The 16,170-nt window shown below is 40.4% G+C and overlaps 1 protein-coding gene across 21 annotated transcripts in view; it reads left to right on the top strand.

Annotated features, from left to right (window-relative positions):
- Positions 1–16,170, top strand: part of Macf1 (microtubule actin crosslinking factor 1) — a 342,822-nt gene that overhangs the window by 94,201 nt on the left and 232,451 nt on the right. For 2 of the 21 annotated variants that reach the window (XM_063236136.1, XM_063236138.1), the window contains exon 1: positions 11,717–11,918. The exons of 16 other annotated variants lie outside the window; for them this stretch is intronic. In XM_063236136.1, coding sequence (XP_063092206.1) covers positions 11,852–11,918 — 67 coding nt within the window. In that variant the 5' untranslated portion in view covers positions 11,717–11,851. Of the gene's footprint in view, positions 1–3,512; positions 3,911–11,192; positions 11,330–11,716; positions 11,919–16,170 lie in introns of those variants that run through there. 3 more of the 21 variants (XM_063236133.1, XM_063236134.1, XM_063236139.1) reach the window with 3 other exon arrangements.

A 16,170-nucleotide genomic window follows, 5' to 3' on the forward strand; every position in this document is an offset into this window, starting at 1 on the left:
TGATACACGCCTGTAATCCTAGTACTCAGAGACTGAGGCAAGAGGATCACTGAGAGTTTGAGGCCTGCCTGAACTACATAGTGAAACCCTGTCTCAAAAAACCAAATAAAATTATAAAGGCCAATTGGGAATGTACCTTGGTGTTTGAGTGCTTTGGATTTCCCTCTCAAATTTCCTAGGTATATTTGAATGACACAGATGCGGTTTATGACTTTCTAATGACAATTTTATAATAACTTTTGCTAGTAGAATAGGATAAAGAAATGCTTTTTACTTTGGGAACTGAAAATACATCCAGAGAGTTTTATCATCTTTTCTACTTTATGACCTTGGCAAAGTAATGTGATTTCTCTAAGTCTCAAGTTCTTAATATATATAATGAGGACAATAATATGTACTTCCCAGAAATATTTATGGGGATTACCATAAATAAAAGATGGAGGTACCAGATAGTAGCTGTTTAATAAATGTTAGTTTCCCCTACAGACTCATCCTTGTTTGGATATCACGGCCCTAGAGCTTCTCTCTTTACTGTAAGGGGCATTTTTTCCATGGTGCCTTGCACAGGCTATCTGTGTTTTAGTTTTATGAATGAAGTCATCTGTTTAGCCACAGTGAGCTTATTCCCTTGAGCAAACAATATCACATTTCTTTTACATTTCATAGGCCAGGAGAGTTCTCTTTTGACCCTACCCCCTCTCACTGCTCCCTTTTACAGCAGGTCATTTATGAATGGGTTAGCACCAGGTTTCCCATAACGTGGAAGTTACATGTGAGGGGCAAGAGCATGGCCCTCTTCTCTACTGCACTCTGTTTCCCAGGACAAAGGGCTCTCAATTCCAGACCTGAACCCGGATCCCTACTTGGTGCCCTACTTGGGCACAAGGTAGGCTATACAGCAAGGTACCAAAATATTTAGAAAGCTTTGTTTTGTTGTTATGGATTCCTTTCTTCCTGTTTGGTCTTGAATCATTCTGGTTAGGCCTTTTCTTTATTATTACATCATCAAAATGCTATACCCTGGTCCCAGTCAGCATTAGTGCTCAGAAGCAGTTGCACCTGGATTTCTATGATGACATAATAATTGGTTTCCCTCCTCCCCACAGTTGTTTCTCAGTATTCTTTTCTCAATGTGACAATATGAGCAGTCCTTTTAAAACCTAAGGTGAATCATGTCACTCTCATATAAAATCCCCCAAAGCTTCTCCTTTCACTTAGAGTAAAAGCAAAAGACTTAAATGACCTGCATGGCCCTAGGTGATTTGACCTAAAGACTTAAATGACCTGCAGGGCCCTAGGTGATTTGACCTATCTGACCATATCCATCTTCTCCCTTTAGCTCCAAGCATTCCAGCTTTCTAGGTGTTCCCTATACACATTAAACATATACTGTTTCAAGGTTTTTTACTCGCTAGTTTGGGTTCATCCCTTCGTTAGATAGCCATAGGACTTTTCATTCATATTCGTTAGGGCACTTGTTCAAATGCCACAGTATTAGAGAGCTTTCTCTGACCATATCAGTAGTGTAAACTATCACTGGCACCCCTTCTCCTCTTCATTTTCTTCAGTATTCTTTAGAGTATTTTAATTTACTTTTGTGTTTTTGAGACAAGATCTTGCTGTGTAGTTCAGGCTGGCCTTGAAAACTATATATACTCACTGTGAACTCTTGGTGGTCCTCCTGCCTCAGTCTCCTGAGTGCTGGGATTGCAAGAGTACACCACCACGCTTAGCTCTCCATAATATTAATGTGACAAAACTATATATTTTATGTCCACCCTAGTGAGAGCAGAGTTTCGTTGTTTACCATGTCCCTGGGACCTAGAATAGGGCCTGGCACATAGTATAAAATATTTGATGAATGAAATGTAGATTATCATATAAGTATGGATGATCTTAGTGCTGGCTTAAAAAGTTGCTATTGTATTAGTTGCCCCATTAAGGGCTATTTATTACCTTTCTCTGTAGCAGATTATTCAGATCTAAAGTCCTTCTAATTTATTAGAAAAAAAAAGATACAGATAAACAACTTTAAATTTTTTTTTAAGTGCTTGTGAGAGTGCAGTATTCATCGTGTAATATACACCCTAGAAACAAAGAGCTAGTCTGGTAGACAGATGAAGCTATATAACCTTTACCTTTTTTGAGGTAAAGCTATGGAAACTATGGTTATATAGCTATGAAGCTATATAATCTTTACCTTTTTTGGACCTCACAGAGGACACCAGACCTATTTGTCGGTGTCATGTTGTGTGTCCACACCATACTTCGTAAAGTACCTTTTCAAAGAGAAGTAGATACAGATGGTGCAGTGGTTCTGTGAGACCTTCGTATATTCAGTTTAGGTTGTTATAAACTTTCCAGCATTTAAATGCTTTATGTTTGTTAGGTTTGTTGAAGAATATGTATAGAACTCACCTTTTTTGTACGATTTAGTGAGTTTGAACAAATGTGTGCAGCCATGAAACTACTATCATAATAAACACATAGAATATTACCAGCGCCCCTTTCAGTCCCCTTGTAATCTAGTCTCTTTCCTCATCCCAGTCCCTTCTGATTTCTATTCCTGAAATTATTTTCTAGAATGTCACATAAATGGAATAATGCAGTTCCATAGTCTTTTGGGTTGAGCTTCTTTTATAAAGACTAACACTTTTGAGATCACTCATATGGTTGAAAATATTAGTAGTTTTTTTTTATTGCAGAATAGTAGTCCATTGTATGGATATAGTAACTTTATAAGTTTACCAGTTGATGGACATCTGGGCTCTTTTCCAGTTTTGGTTATTTTGAATAATGTTACTATAAACATTCATACACTGGTCTTTGTGTGGACATAACGTATTTTCAGTTGGGAAAATACCTAGGAGTGAGATTGCTGGTGTATGTGTGCTTAACTTTGTAAGAATTTTACTCAAACTGTTTTCTAGAGTATGTGTGCCAATTTGTACACCATTGAGAGTTCACATCCTTGCCAAGGACTAGCATTATCAGCCTTTTTAAGTTGAGCCATCCTAGTTAGTGTATAGTGGTAACGAGTACTCAGTTGCTTCTGCTATGCCCATGCCCTGGTTTTGTGGAAGGCATTGCATTTTGCTGTCCTTGAGTTCCTAATGGGTTGGGTAGGTAGTTTTTTCAACCCTGGAAAAGTGCCCTCCCACACTGTCCCCCAGCAGTTTGCTCTCCTGTCTGCCTGGTTGTCCAGCCTGCTACCTGGGGGTCTGTTCTGTGCATATCCTTTCTGCAGTGGTGCACTACTTCTGGCTTGTGGCTGTGGAGGCCAGGGTGCTCTCTGTAAGAAGTTTCCTCGTGCTTCTGTGACTTTTCTCTTCTGGCTGCATCCTGAAGTCTGGCATTCCTAGCGGACTGGAAATGGAAACTTTAGGCGTGTGACGTCGTCTGGCACTCTCCCTTTTTGTAGCAGGGTCTGAGGTTTGTTTGTTTAAGCTGACCGAGGATGCCTAAGATAGAGGTTTGAGTCAGCGTGACACTGGCTCAGGCACCCCTTTCTATTCCCCTTGTTCCTCCTTCACTCGCCCCTCCCCACAGCCCGGCCAGTTGTTTCCTGGGCTTTGTCTGAGATACACTGTGCTGTTTTAGTCCCAAGCTACTACTGCCTGCCGAAAAGCATTCAGAGGCGAGATGGAGGGGAAGGGGGCAGGAAGTTTCTGACACCGAGCCCTGGGCCTCTGCGTCTGTGGCTGATAGTGCAGGACAGCAGTAACCTCAGGAGAAAGGCATCCAGGGCAGCACCGAGCTGTGCTTGTGGCTAGTTGAGGGAGAAGAAAGAATAGGCCTGAAATGCCCCTTTTGGATTCATCGTTTTTGCCACCAACCATCTTTATTTTGACTCACATTCTTGGAATTGCTGGTGTCCTGTACTGGAAGAGATGTGCCAGAGGCAGAGCAGGTAACCAACCAGCTGATGCTGTTCCTAAGTCAGCTGTGGGCTGTGAGGGTGGCAGAGAAAGGGAGGTTCTTAAGGGGCCAGTGCGCTCTTCCGCCGGGCTGCCTGTCAGACCGGACTGTGTGGGCACACTGAGGGAACTGGCTCTGGGATCTCCCAGAGGCGGGGACGCTCCTGCACCCTGAGGTGGTCCGGCTGCAGGGTGCCAGTTAGATGAGCCCACGTCTGACCCCAGAGCTGAAGGGAAGTGGCTGCCGTGCTGCCTTGTATTCTTCCGCAGAGATTCAGATCTGCTTTCTTTACTTTCTCGATCTCACAGTAGTGTTTTGGATACTTGTTTTAAGCAAACAAACTCTGTCATGTTCTTCCAGATATAGTTGATAAGCTTGGTGGGATCAGAGAGGTTTCTGAATTTGGTGTATTTTGGGGTGAGAAAAGGCAGAGGAGGAAGGGTCAGAGAGGAAAGGATTGTGTGGCGTCCTTGCTGAGGCACATCCCGGAACACTGGGGTCTGAGCATTCTTTTTGGTGATTGACCTTGTTCCCTTCCCTGGGGCAGCTGCACAGTTTAGCTGTGTGCGTATCCAGATCAGCCTGTTGAATGCTCTTCTCCAAGGAACGGGGCTCTGAAAATAAAAACAAAACCAAAAGAAACAGAAAAATGGTGCCAGGGCCCTTTTCTTATCACATTGCTCTTACATTGTGCTCCATTTACTTCTGACTGCCCAGTTAGGAATCGACTCTGAGTTACCTGATTCTCAATCACTGGTCAGCTCACTACCTTTATGTCACAGCATTTAGGTATTTGCTTTTGTGTCTCTTGCAAGTTAAAATGGAGATTTGATGACTTGTTACTTAGCCTTTCGTTAGAAGTTCATAAACAGCAGAATTATTCAGGCATACCCGGACATCCTTTCCAGTAATTCTCAGAAGAAGCTTTTGACTAAATACCATAGCCAAGATCCCAGAGTGTATTTCTGACAGTAGAAACAGACACACAGGCATTTGGAAATACATTTGCTCATGTGATGGCACATTTACAATGGTACCCTCATGTAACTTTTGTTTTTTGTTTCTTTTTTTTATGTTTTTCTTTTTTCTTTTTTTCCCTTCTTCGGGTTTACTATATTTGAACTTAGAAATCATACTAGGCTTAAATTATTTGGTACTATTATATTTCATATGTACTGAGAAAATATCACTTAGACAAAGGTACTACCTTTGTTCCCTATTACGTTATGGTAATGACATTTCTAAGTCATTAATTAGTATTTTGGATTTTCTAAAGAAAAGAGCCATTACCCTAAGTGCTTTCATTTTTGTTTTAGAAATACTAATTGCATAATAATGAAATACATTGAAATGAAGAGAAAAATGCACTGTGAAAGCTTTTTATTTATGTAAAACAACTTTGACTATTCACACCTCATAGCTGTATTAGGAATGTGATATGTTTGGTTTATCTGTAAAACTAGAGCTTTGCTTCTTTTCTTTTGTAGCACTCAGTACTCGAACCGGTAGTTTCTCTATCACTGAGCCACACACCCAGTCCATTTATGTATTCTTCTATTCGTCTGTTTACTTATTTTGAGGCAGGATCTCAAAATTGCAGAACTCGAATTTGTAGGACTTGAACTTGTGATTTTCCTGTCTCAGCCTCCCTCAGTGCTGGGATTACAAGCAAATTTGAGGTTTTCAGTTGACTTTTTAGTTGGAAACTATGGACATCACATCTTCCATGGAACATGGAAATACTTAAGAGATTCTGAGCCTGTATTACTATTTCATTTATTTAAAAATGTTTCAAAAGACAATTTGTGTGCCCCAAAATCACTACCAGCCAATTGGATATGACTAAATAGTTTCTCCACCATCTCCTGTATGTTTTTGTACTGGTCATAAATGTTTACATGATTAAATATATGAGAATTGGGGCTGGGGATTTAGCTCAGCGGCATAAGCGCCTGCCTTGCAAGCAGGCAGTTGTGAGTTCGATCCCTGGTACCAATAAAAACGAAAAAGACCAAAAAAAAAAAAAAAAAAAATATATATATATATATATGAGGATTTTCCATTCATTCATACAGGAGTGTGGTAGCACATGCCTGTAATCCCAGCAATCGGGAGGCTGAGCCAGGAGCAGCTCCTCAAGTTCAAAACCAGCCTGGGCTACATAGTAAGTTTAGTGCTGAACTACGTAGCCAGATCTTGTTTCAAAAAAATCAAAACAATAACAACAACAACAACAAAACTCAAAACTACCACCAACAACTTCTTGTGCCTCCCTCCCCCTTTTAATTAATACATTGCAGAATATAGGTCCTGTGCCTAACGGGTTCCAGGCAAGGTTCAGTTGTGTGGGCTTGGGTGTTTGGTCTCTAAGATGTAGTGAGAGTGGCTCATCACGGTATGAGGATGTTGCAGTACTGGTGTAGTGTGTCTGTATTGAACATTTGGCTCTTGTCTCACTTTCTGTTCATATTTACATAGTATGAAGAATGGACTTGGTTTTAGATATTGAACGTATTCAGTTTTGTGGTTTTTTTTTTTTTTCCTTAGGCAAGGTCTTACTATACAGTTTAGACTGGCTTTAAACTCATTTGGTGACCATGCCTCAGCCTTCTGAGTGCTGAAACCACAGGTGTGTACTACCATGCTTGGCTAGGGAATTCTTTTGTAAAACTGAAATATACCTTTGTAACTTGTACACAACCTTTAGTCTAAATTTTGCCTAGCAAAGATCAAATATGCTCCCGCTTTTCAGTGTTAGGCTAGCTTGTATTTGAAAATACCTGTAGTATTTTTACCTCCCTTTCTACTGGTCAGTATATTTTTCTAACTTTTTAACATTCTAGCACTCTTTTTGGGCAGTTAAATTTTTCACTTTTGCTTTGACAGTGGGCATGTGGGTGGGGCCTGGGAGGGAGGATGAAGGGTGAGTGGCCAAGGGGTGGTAAAGAATCCTTGATCTGATTGATGATAGGTGGCTTTTACAACCACCATGCTAAGTCACAATCTCTTTAGTAGATGTAAGCAAAATACAAAATGGTGCAGTTTGTATTGAAGCCATATAATATCTGTAAGGTAGATATTATTTAAATTAGGGGGCTGGGGATTTAGCTCAGCGGCATAAGCGCCTGCCTTGCAAGCAGGTAGTTGTGAGTTGGATCCCCGGTACCGATAAAAACGAAAAAGACCAAAAAAAAAAAACCTAGTATTTAAAATTTTAAATGTATTTAATATATACTGTCTATACTTGTATTCACAAATGTCTCGTTATTCCGAGAACCTCTTACTATCTTTATGTGTTGCTTTTTTTTTTTTTGTAGGCTTTTGAAATAACCTCCTTCCTGTGATCTATCCTATCTTATTTTTAATTCTAACCACCGTGATTTTTCTAAAACAGAGTTGTGCCACTCTGCTGTTTAAAATCCATCTATGTTTTCCCTTTGCTTTTAGAAAAAACTTCAGACTCTTCAGCCTGATGTGAAAGGGTTTGTGTGATCTGATTTGGGCCTCTTTCACAGATTTCGGTTCCTCTCTTGGTCTTACAGGGACCCAGCATTCTAGAGGTATTTAAAAATGTGTAGCTCTCTGGCTGAAATGTTCTCTTCACCTGGGTCTGCTTGGTGTTTGTCCTTCCTGGTAACCAGTTAGTGGCTGTGGAGAGCCCCATGACTGATGTCATGGCTTCTCTTCTGGGCTTCAGTGTTGTCCCGTCTGTGGTACAGTACTCATTCAAACTTGTCTCACCATCTTGCTTAGAATCCTTGTCCTGCCACCAGTTGAAATCTGTTAGACTGTAAGATCTTGGAGAACAAAAGAGTCTCATTCAACTCAGTATTTTAAGTGCTCAAGATAAAATAGGTGTCAATAAATATTACTTCAAATAAATAAAGAATTAACATAGCATTAGCTATAAGCTGTAGAGGGAAGTATGCCCAGTTCATTGTGTATTTAAAAGCTTGACTTATTTGATGTGTACCCTAAGGTAGGTAGATGTGTAGGTATAAGTTAACTGAATGATACAGAGTTGTCCTGTGTATTAATTTATACTCTCTCTTGTTGTGACAGTGTAAGTAGGAAAAGGGTTTTATGTTTACAGGAGAAGAACATTTGAGTTTTTATTGTGTTTGTGAAAGAAAAACTTTTTCTTCTCTACTGTTTTGCTTTTTTGCTTGTTTATTGGTAAAATGAAAGGTTCAGAAAATTTGACCTCTTTTTTGTCTTTTTAAGACAGGATCTCGGTATGCAGTTCAGGCTGGCCTTGAGCTCATTTTGTAGCTCAGGTTGGTCTTGAATGGGCAGCAGTCCTCCTGCCCCAGCCTCCCAAGTGCTAGGACTACAGGTGTGCGCCACCATGCCTGGCTTAGCCTTTTCACAGTTCTTTTTTTTTTTGTCTTTTTCATTTTTATCGGTACTAGGGATCAAACTCACAACTGCACACTTGTAAGGAAGGCGCTTATGCCGCTGAGCTAAATTCCCAGCCCCCACAGTTCTTTTTGAACTTTACTTTCTTCATTTGTAGTATTAGTTGTGTGCCTTCCATTTATATATATATTGTTTGAGACAAAGTCTCACTATGTAGCCCAGGCTGACCTCAGACTTGGTGCAATCCCCTTGCCTCAGCCTCTGGAGTGCTGGTATTATGGTCATTAACCCCCAAACCTGCCCAGCCATATATTTGATAAGTATATAATAGGTATTCAATTAAAAAAAATTTAAAAAGAATTTTGATATTGAGTAGTTTAGGCTAGCCTTGAACTCACAGTGATCCTACTGGTTTAGTCTCTTGAGTGCCTAGATTACAGGTGTATGTCACCACACCTAGCTTTTCATAAGTATTTAATTTGTGTTTGATAACTAATGTATTGCTGCTCAAATAATTATAGATTTTTGTAGGATAGTATATAAACCGCTGACCTTGGAGTCAAAAGGTTTAAGCTCTTAAGTCCTGGCTCTTTTGTTTACTACTATGTAATTTTTTGTTTTGCTTTGTTTGTTTTTTGGGACAGGTCTTTATGTAGTACAGGCTGGTCTTGAACTTGCTTATGTAGTCCAGGCTGGCTTCAAACTCACGGTGACCCTCCTGCCTCAGCCTCCCAAATGCTGGGACTACAGTGTGTACCACCATGACCTGCACTACTATGTAATTTTGAATAGGTTGTTTAACTCCTTCTGACTTCAGAGCTTTAGTCTATAGGAGAAGAAACAAAATGAAGATCTTCTGTGATTCTGGCACTGTAGTCATATGGCCTATGCTTGGAGGTAGTTAGGAATTATGTTTGAGAGAAGGTTGAAGGCGTGGACTCAAACTGTATTTTTTGTCATATTTGTCATCCTACCAACTGACATTTATTTATCTGAGCCCATTTTCTCATCTGTAATGGGTTAATAATATCACATGGTTCTGAGTTTTCTTTTTTTAAAGACAAAGTCTTGCTGTGTAGTTCAGGCTGACCTCAAACTCATGTAACTCAGGCTGGCCTTGAACTTGTGGCACTTATCCTGCCTCAGCCGCCCTGGTGATGGGATTATAGGCATGTGTCCCTATACTTGGCTGATTTTGGTATTTAGAAAAGAAGTTTAATATGTAGCTTCAGTTTTTATACTATTTTATGAAAGCCAGGAACTATAACTTTTCTAGTAACTTCCAGCCAAATGTCTAACATTGGTTGAATGCTTTCCTTCCACCCAGTTGTTCAAGATCTGGTAGCAGCCAGATTTACCTGTTCCTATTTTGTCATGAAATGATGAAAAGTTGGGCAAAAAATGGAAATAGCCCAGATAAGCACCTTACTAGTCCATCTTCTCTGGGTATGCCTATCCTCATCAAAGCCCTGTCCTCTTCTGTCTCTAGCAGCTTCTGTTTCAAAGCCTAGAACCTACTCAGTATTTCTAGAAGTTACCCTGTATATTTGTTTGAGACGTACCCCAAATCTCCTGTCAGCCACAGTTAGGAAGTTTTATTTCCGAATTTCCAGAGAATATTGTATAATCATATGCAGCTCTTACATCCAGCTTAGTTTTTTAGTTTAGGTTCCTTTCAGAGATAGCAGGGTATAATAAAAGGTCCTGCTTTGGAGCTGACAGATGAATATCTAATATTAGTCAAGTCATTGAACCTTTTATATCATAAGTGTGTTTGTCATTGAAATTAAAATGATATTTAATTTCTTTGAAAACTGTTGTTGGGATTAAATGAAATACTATTTAAAGTTCCTAGTACATTACCTGTAAACAGTTAAAGTAGATATTTGTACTCAGTTAATTTTAGCTTAACTTATTTAGTGCCATCCAACTGTGCCAGAAACTGAAATATGAAAACAAGAGTCCTCGAACTCAAAGAATTTCAGTGTGATAAAGGAAAATGTTAGTAAATACGAATCATCCTTTTTCTTCTCTCTTCCCTATTGCTTATATATTGTTTTTCCTAAGGCAAGGTAGCTTCTAGGAGGACCTTTCTCCCATGCTAACGAGTATCGAATAAGGGGGATAAAATGAGTACTGTTGTCACAGGTTATTGGGGTGACCACGAGCTTAGTCAAGGAAGGATAAAGTAAGCTATGAGGCCCTTTCTTAGTAACCAGTAACAGGATTATTAGGAGTTTGTAGGTGGGAGGGAAGGAAGTTGTCAGGTGACTGTGGAGGTAACAGGGTTTACTTAAACCAAGTGGTCAGCAAGGCAAGCCGATGTTTATTTTTACTTGTAGTCTTTCAGGTTAATATCTGGACACTTGGTTGCCTGGGTGCTGCCCCTCCCTCCCTGCCTTCGGAAACAGGTTTGAAAGCAGCATTAGTCTAAAGTTGTTCTATTTAGGGAGCTAAAGCAGAGGGCTGATGATTAGACCCTTATCATCAGTGGGGCCTTTTTGAGCGGTACAGGCAGGCTTGGATCATCTGCTTCAGCATCCACAGAGGCTCTGCTCTTCTAAGCCCTGGTTGGGTCAGAATTGTGAAAAAGCCCTTCATTGTGTTTCTTCAACATTCCACTGTCTGGTACAATTAGCCAAGACTCGGAAAACAAGTTGAACAAACAAGCAAGCAGCCTTCCACTGATGGATAAAGAGATTTCTGGCACAGCTAAGTTAAATGTGCCCACTGTAAAGACAAAGTGGGAGGATCTGGAAGAGGAAGGGGTTTTGGGATGCCATTCCTGGCACCAGGCGAACAGTCACTCTGAAGTTGCTGGAATCTGCTGCACTAATCTCTGCTAGAGGCGGTGCTCGACTGTGCTCTCTAAAGCAGGAGGAATCATCTGCAGCTCTTTTCTTTGGGAAGTGAGTCCGTCTCTCTTAGGAATCTAGGAAATTTTTCCGTGACCGCCTAGGTGCCTGCTCTAGTATGGTTTCCCATCTTGAGACTTCGTGGTTTGGTTCAATTTTGGATGCACTGTTCGAGGAGATGCGAGCCTGAGGAGCAGGTAATTGGGCAATGGGTGCACTGTTCCTGACTTGGCAGTAAGCCATGGTAGCCTACCAGCTGTCTGGCAACTGCTGAAGATTTACTGGGTTACAAGCTTTTTACTCTTAAATGGAAGGTAATCAAGGACCAACTTCTGTATGCTCAGGCTTCCCTGATACCTTGACTGGACTTTTATGTATGAAGTCCCCACCTCTGAATGTGCTATTGGTCTGCAAATGCTGAATTGATACCATTTTGGAATAGCATGCCCTTTGCCCGAAGACCTGCACCCCAAGTCTGGAAGTGCCCTAGGGAGGAGCTTCCTCTCTGATCTCAAGGGAAGAAGGAGGTCAGTAGGAAGTTGTGGGCGGAGCCACTTTTCGTTCTGCTCTCTGTTGATTGCCTACCTCTTGGGCTGCCTGTGTCTGTTCACTTCGGGGCCCTCCCTCGTTGAGGACCTGCAGGGTGTTCCCCAGGCCACTGGCTGGAGGTTCTTTGGGACATCCTCATTTAGTGGGGCCGGCTGACTTGGGGAACAACCATGTGGCCCAGTTACCAAGATGAGCACGAGTTCAACGCCCACCTGGCTTGCCGCATGTGCTGTATGGGTTAGTATGTGAGGGTTTTTTTTGTGTGTGGGCCTGAGGATCCTAAATAGCCCTTGTGCTCTTTGAATCATAGGAATACACAGCCTTTGAAGCCTGAAGGTGTTACTGCCTTTGAGCTTAGTAAAACGTGGGGTAAGAGACAGGGTTGCCTACTTCCTGGGGAACTTCTTAAGCTTGTGGTGCCTGGCAGTTAAGAGCTCAAGCTTTGGGTGTGTAACTTTTTATAGAGACTGAATTCATGCTCATGCTTCTTTCTGCCAGTGTCAGGAAGCTACTTTTAAGTTTCGTTGCATAATGTTGAAAGTCTAGGGTATATTTTTAGCAGAAGTTGGTTGGTTATGGAGTTCACCTCTGAACAAGCCGGGGGTGGTGGAAGGGAGGAGTCATGGTCTATGTTTCCTCTTTGGGGCCTATTGCTAATTCTCTGACACTCTCCTGCCAGTGTAACAGAGAGCAAAACACGTGAAGATGGTCTGGGGAAAAGGCCTGCAAAAGAGTTAGTGAGAGAAACAATCCTGTTAGCTGTGACTTAGATCTCATCTCCTCTGGTAGGGAAAAGAGTTCATGTAAACAATGTTCTCTGACTTTGAGCAAGTGGCTGTAGGTTTCCTGGTTTCCAGATTATAGGCTCTACTGACTGATACTGGACTAAAACATCAATTCATGGTTTTTTTTTTTGGTAAAATGAAAAGTAGAAGAGGGACGTAGTAGGTATAATCACTTAAAGAAATGTCCTTTATTCTGAAATTGTCTGCCTACTTTTTTATGTTAAAATAGTCTTTATTTTATGAATGTTTTGTTTTTAGAAGGTAAGTATTCAGATATCCGTAGCAAAATAAGTTGACTACTTCATGTTAGACTTTCTTTGAAACATTTACTGGCCTATGAGATCTAAGTTTGGGAACCACTGGCTTGGTAATCCATTTTGAGTCTCTAAAGTGATCCAAATTTGGCAAATGTTTTACTAACATTAAAATCATTAGTGTTTTTATGGAGAGGGGACCTCAGAAGAAATGGAGAGGAGAGGAACATAACTGGGGTTTTGATTTCTACCTCATCCTCTTGTTCGTTTGTTCATTCTTTCTTTCTTTCTAGAAAATCTTTTAAAAAATTCTTTCCTTTTTTTGACAGGGTTTCACTATGTAGCCAATACTTTCAAATTGTGGCGATCTTCCTGCCTCAGCCTCCCAGATGCTGAGATTACAGATGTGCATCTCCCCCAGCTTGGTACTCTACATCTGAAAGTGCCCAGAGATTAGTATAGGGGCCAAAGGCACTTTTTCTACAGTCAACAGAGAAATGTAAGAAAATTAAGAATTTTATTGAGCCAGATGTGGTGGCACATGCTGTATGTAATTCCAGCACCGGGAAGGCTGAGTTAGGAGATCATTGAAAGTTAGAGGCCAGCCTGAGCTACACAGTGAGTTTAAGGTCAATTTGAAAAACATAGGGACTCTCTTTCTCTCTCTCTCTTTCTCTCTCTCTCTCACACACACACACCCTGAGTCATAATCCAGTGCCTTCTGTATAATAAGTTAATAAATACTGGCTGGTAGTTGCAGTAATGTATGCAGTGTTTATAATGTTAAGCAGTACTAGTCATCATTTATTCCTATACAAAACCAGGTACACAAGTAGACAGTGGATTGCTGACATAAAGACCCTTATCCTTTGCATGCACTTTATTTCTTTCCTTGGGGTACTTGATGGCTGGAGAGAGTAGCTCCCTATTGTGAGCCTTGCCCAGCTGCTGGCCACAAGCCTGCAGCTCCATTCTGAGATGGAAGCCAGAGATGCAGTGGTTGAACTTTCTCCAGACATACAGGCACTATTCTCTCCCGGTTCACTTGAGTTGTACTTTTTACAAAGCTCTCGAGGTGCATTTTGATATAGCTGGTTCATAGATTGGTATTTGGAAACTACTGGCTTAGTCTGAACCCTTCATTTTGTAAATGCAGTTTAGCGTCAGGAACAGGAGATGAGCACTGTGTCTGAAAAAGGTAGGAGCCACGGACTAGAGGTCAGGAAATCCAGGTTTATAGTGGCCTGATTATGCCCCAATGTGACTTTGTCTAAATTCTTTAATCTCTCTAGGCCTTGATTATCTTTAAGATGATCTTCAAGGATTCTTAAAACCATGTTTCTCTTTGTATATATGAAATATTTAACTTTTCTGAAAGTGATACTTAAGTGAGTATTCTAGAAAATATTGGTCTTTTTCTCTCTTCTATTCTCTGCGTGTGTCTATCTCTTGAGTTCTTCTGCTGGCTTCTGTCTCTTTTGGGAAGGTAGGGCTGGTTAGCAAACCCTCAGCTTTTTGGGATTGCTAAGTATAAGTTTGTTTTATTTCTTTATATAACTTTTCCTCGTGTTTTCTGATTCCTAATAGTCCAAAGAATTGTCATTGACATAGATCAGATTTTCCTAAGAAATAAGATAAAGGGCAGCCCACTTGGGACCCCTTCTGTCTTTCTCAGACGGAAGCTTTCTTTCTCTCAATAAATATGTTTTGCTCTTAACCTCATTTGTTCCTGAAATTAATTCTTCAATGTTAGAGAACATAAACTTGTATCAGACATCTAGTAGGTTGGGAGTTTTATTCCCCTATGTTTAAAAGAAAGAAAGAAAAGAAAAGAAGGTAAAAAAAAAATTTTTTTTTTTGAAGCAGGTTCTTTTGCATTGTGGTTCAGGCAGGCCTTGAATGTGGCAGTCCTCCTGCCTCAGACTCCCAAGTGCTGGCATTACATGCATGTGCCATCATGCCTGGCCTAAAAATTTAATTTTGCGTTGAAGTTTCTAGAATTTTCACTTCCATGAATCCAGTGTTTCTCAGTCTGTACCAACCTTTGATGATAGATTCCCCCCTCCCACCTTTCCTGAGATAGTATCTCATTACGTAGCCCAAACTGGCCTTGACCTCACATGGTTCTCCTGCCTTAACCTCCCAAACTCTGGGATTACAGCTACATAGCCCACACCTGACTAGATGTCTTTCTTGAGTTCTTATTACAATGGTAGATTGTATTGTGTTCCTTTATAATGATTTCATGGAGGCAGTAGCATGGAGTGTTCACACGTCTGACAGAACCTAATAGACTTGCATTTAAATCTTTTTTTTCTCTTTCTTTCTTTCATTCATTCATTCTTTCTTTCTCTGTTTCTTTTTCTTTTTGTTTTTTTTTTTTTTTTTTTTGGTACTAGAATCGAACTAATGACCTTGCATTTGCCAGGCAGGTGCTGTGCTGCTGAGTTATATCCCTATCCTTTGCATTTAAATCTTAGTTCTACTAATTATGGTATGACTTTGGGAAAATTAATAAGCCCTCTGTCACTAAACTTCTGAATTATAAAATGAGGATAAATACTGCACACTTGGGTAGCATTGTGAAGATTAAGTCATATGCTAAGTGAGATAGGCCTCATACAATTTTAGTTTTTTTGAGACAGAGTCTCATTATATATAGTTCAAGTAGGTCTTAAACTCACAGCAATCCATGTGCCTCAGGCTCCCAAGTGCTGCGATTTCAGGCAACCTACATAGTCTACTTTCTTATTACATTATTAAATGTGTGCTATATCTAGCCAAAGCATCCCTTAAACACATGGTGTGTACTTTGGTATACCTGAATCACAGTTTTTGTTTGTTTGTTTATTTTTCATTTGTTTCTTTTGGCCTGCCAGCATCCTACTTGTTATTTAAGGATTATTTCGGACACCACACCTTCCTTGAACTCTTCTATCTCTTTGTTGGAGTTGCTCAACTCTGTGTTTGTGCTTCAGTATAATTTTGTGCAGCATGTATCTGATAGCTTATTTGCTCGTGCTATTATTAATTATTCACATGATGATCTTTTACCACTAATTGTAAACTTCATAAAGTCACAGAACAGACCTATTTCAACTCTCTTCTCCCCTTCTCTGTCAGCTTGAGTATCTCCTTTTAGACTTCCAGATGGACTGAGGATTTAGCTCAGCAGCATAAGCACTTGCCTGGCAAAAGCGCGAGGTTGTAAGTTTGATCCCCATTACAAAAAAAAAAAAAAAAGAAGAAGAAGAAGAAGAAGAAGACAGTAGATTTCCAGATCGCTGATACTTCCCAGGTTCTTAAGAACTTAGGACTTTTTATCACTCTCAAGGAAACAAGCAGAGGCTTTCCTTTAATTTGTTTTTGACTGATTCATGATGCAGTGAGACTATGTGGATAGGCTCTTTGATCAGAATATAGAATTATGCATCCCAATGCAGCTTTCAT

The sequence above is a fragment of the Cavia porcellus genome, unplaced genomic scaffold (assembly GCF_034190915.1).
Source record: "Cavia porcellus strain 051 isolate PalLab524CR breed Dunkin Hartley unplaced genomic scaffold, mCavPor4.1 scaffold_25, whole genome shotgun sequence".
Lineage (NCBI taxonomy): Eukaryota > Metazoa > Chordata > Mammalia > Rodentia > Caviidae > Cavia > Cavia porcellus.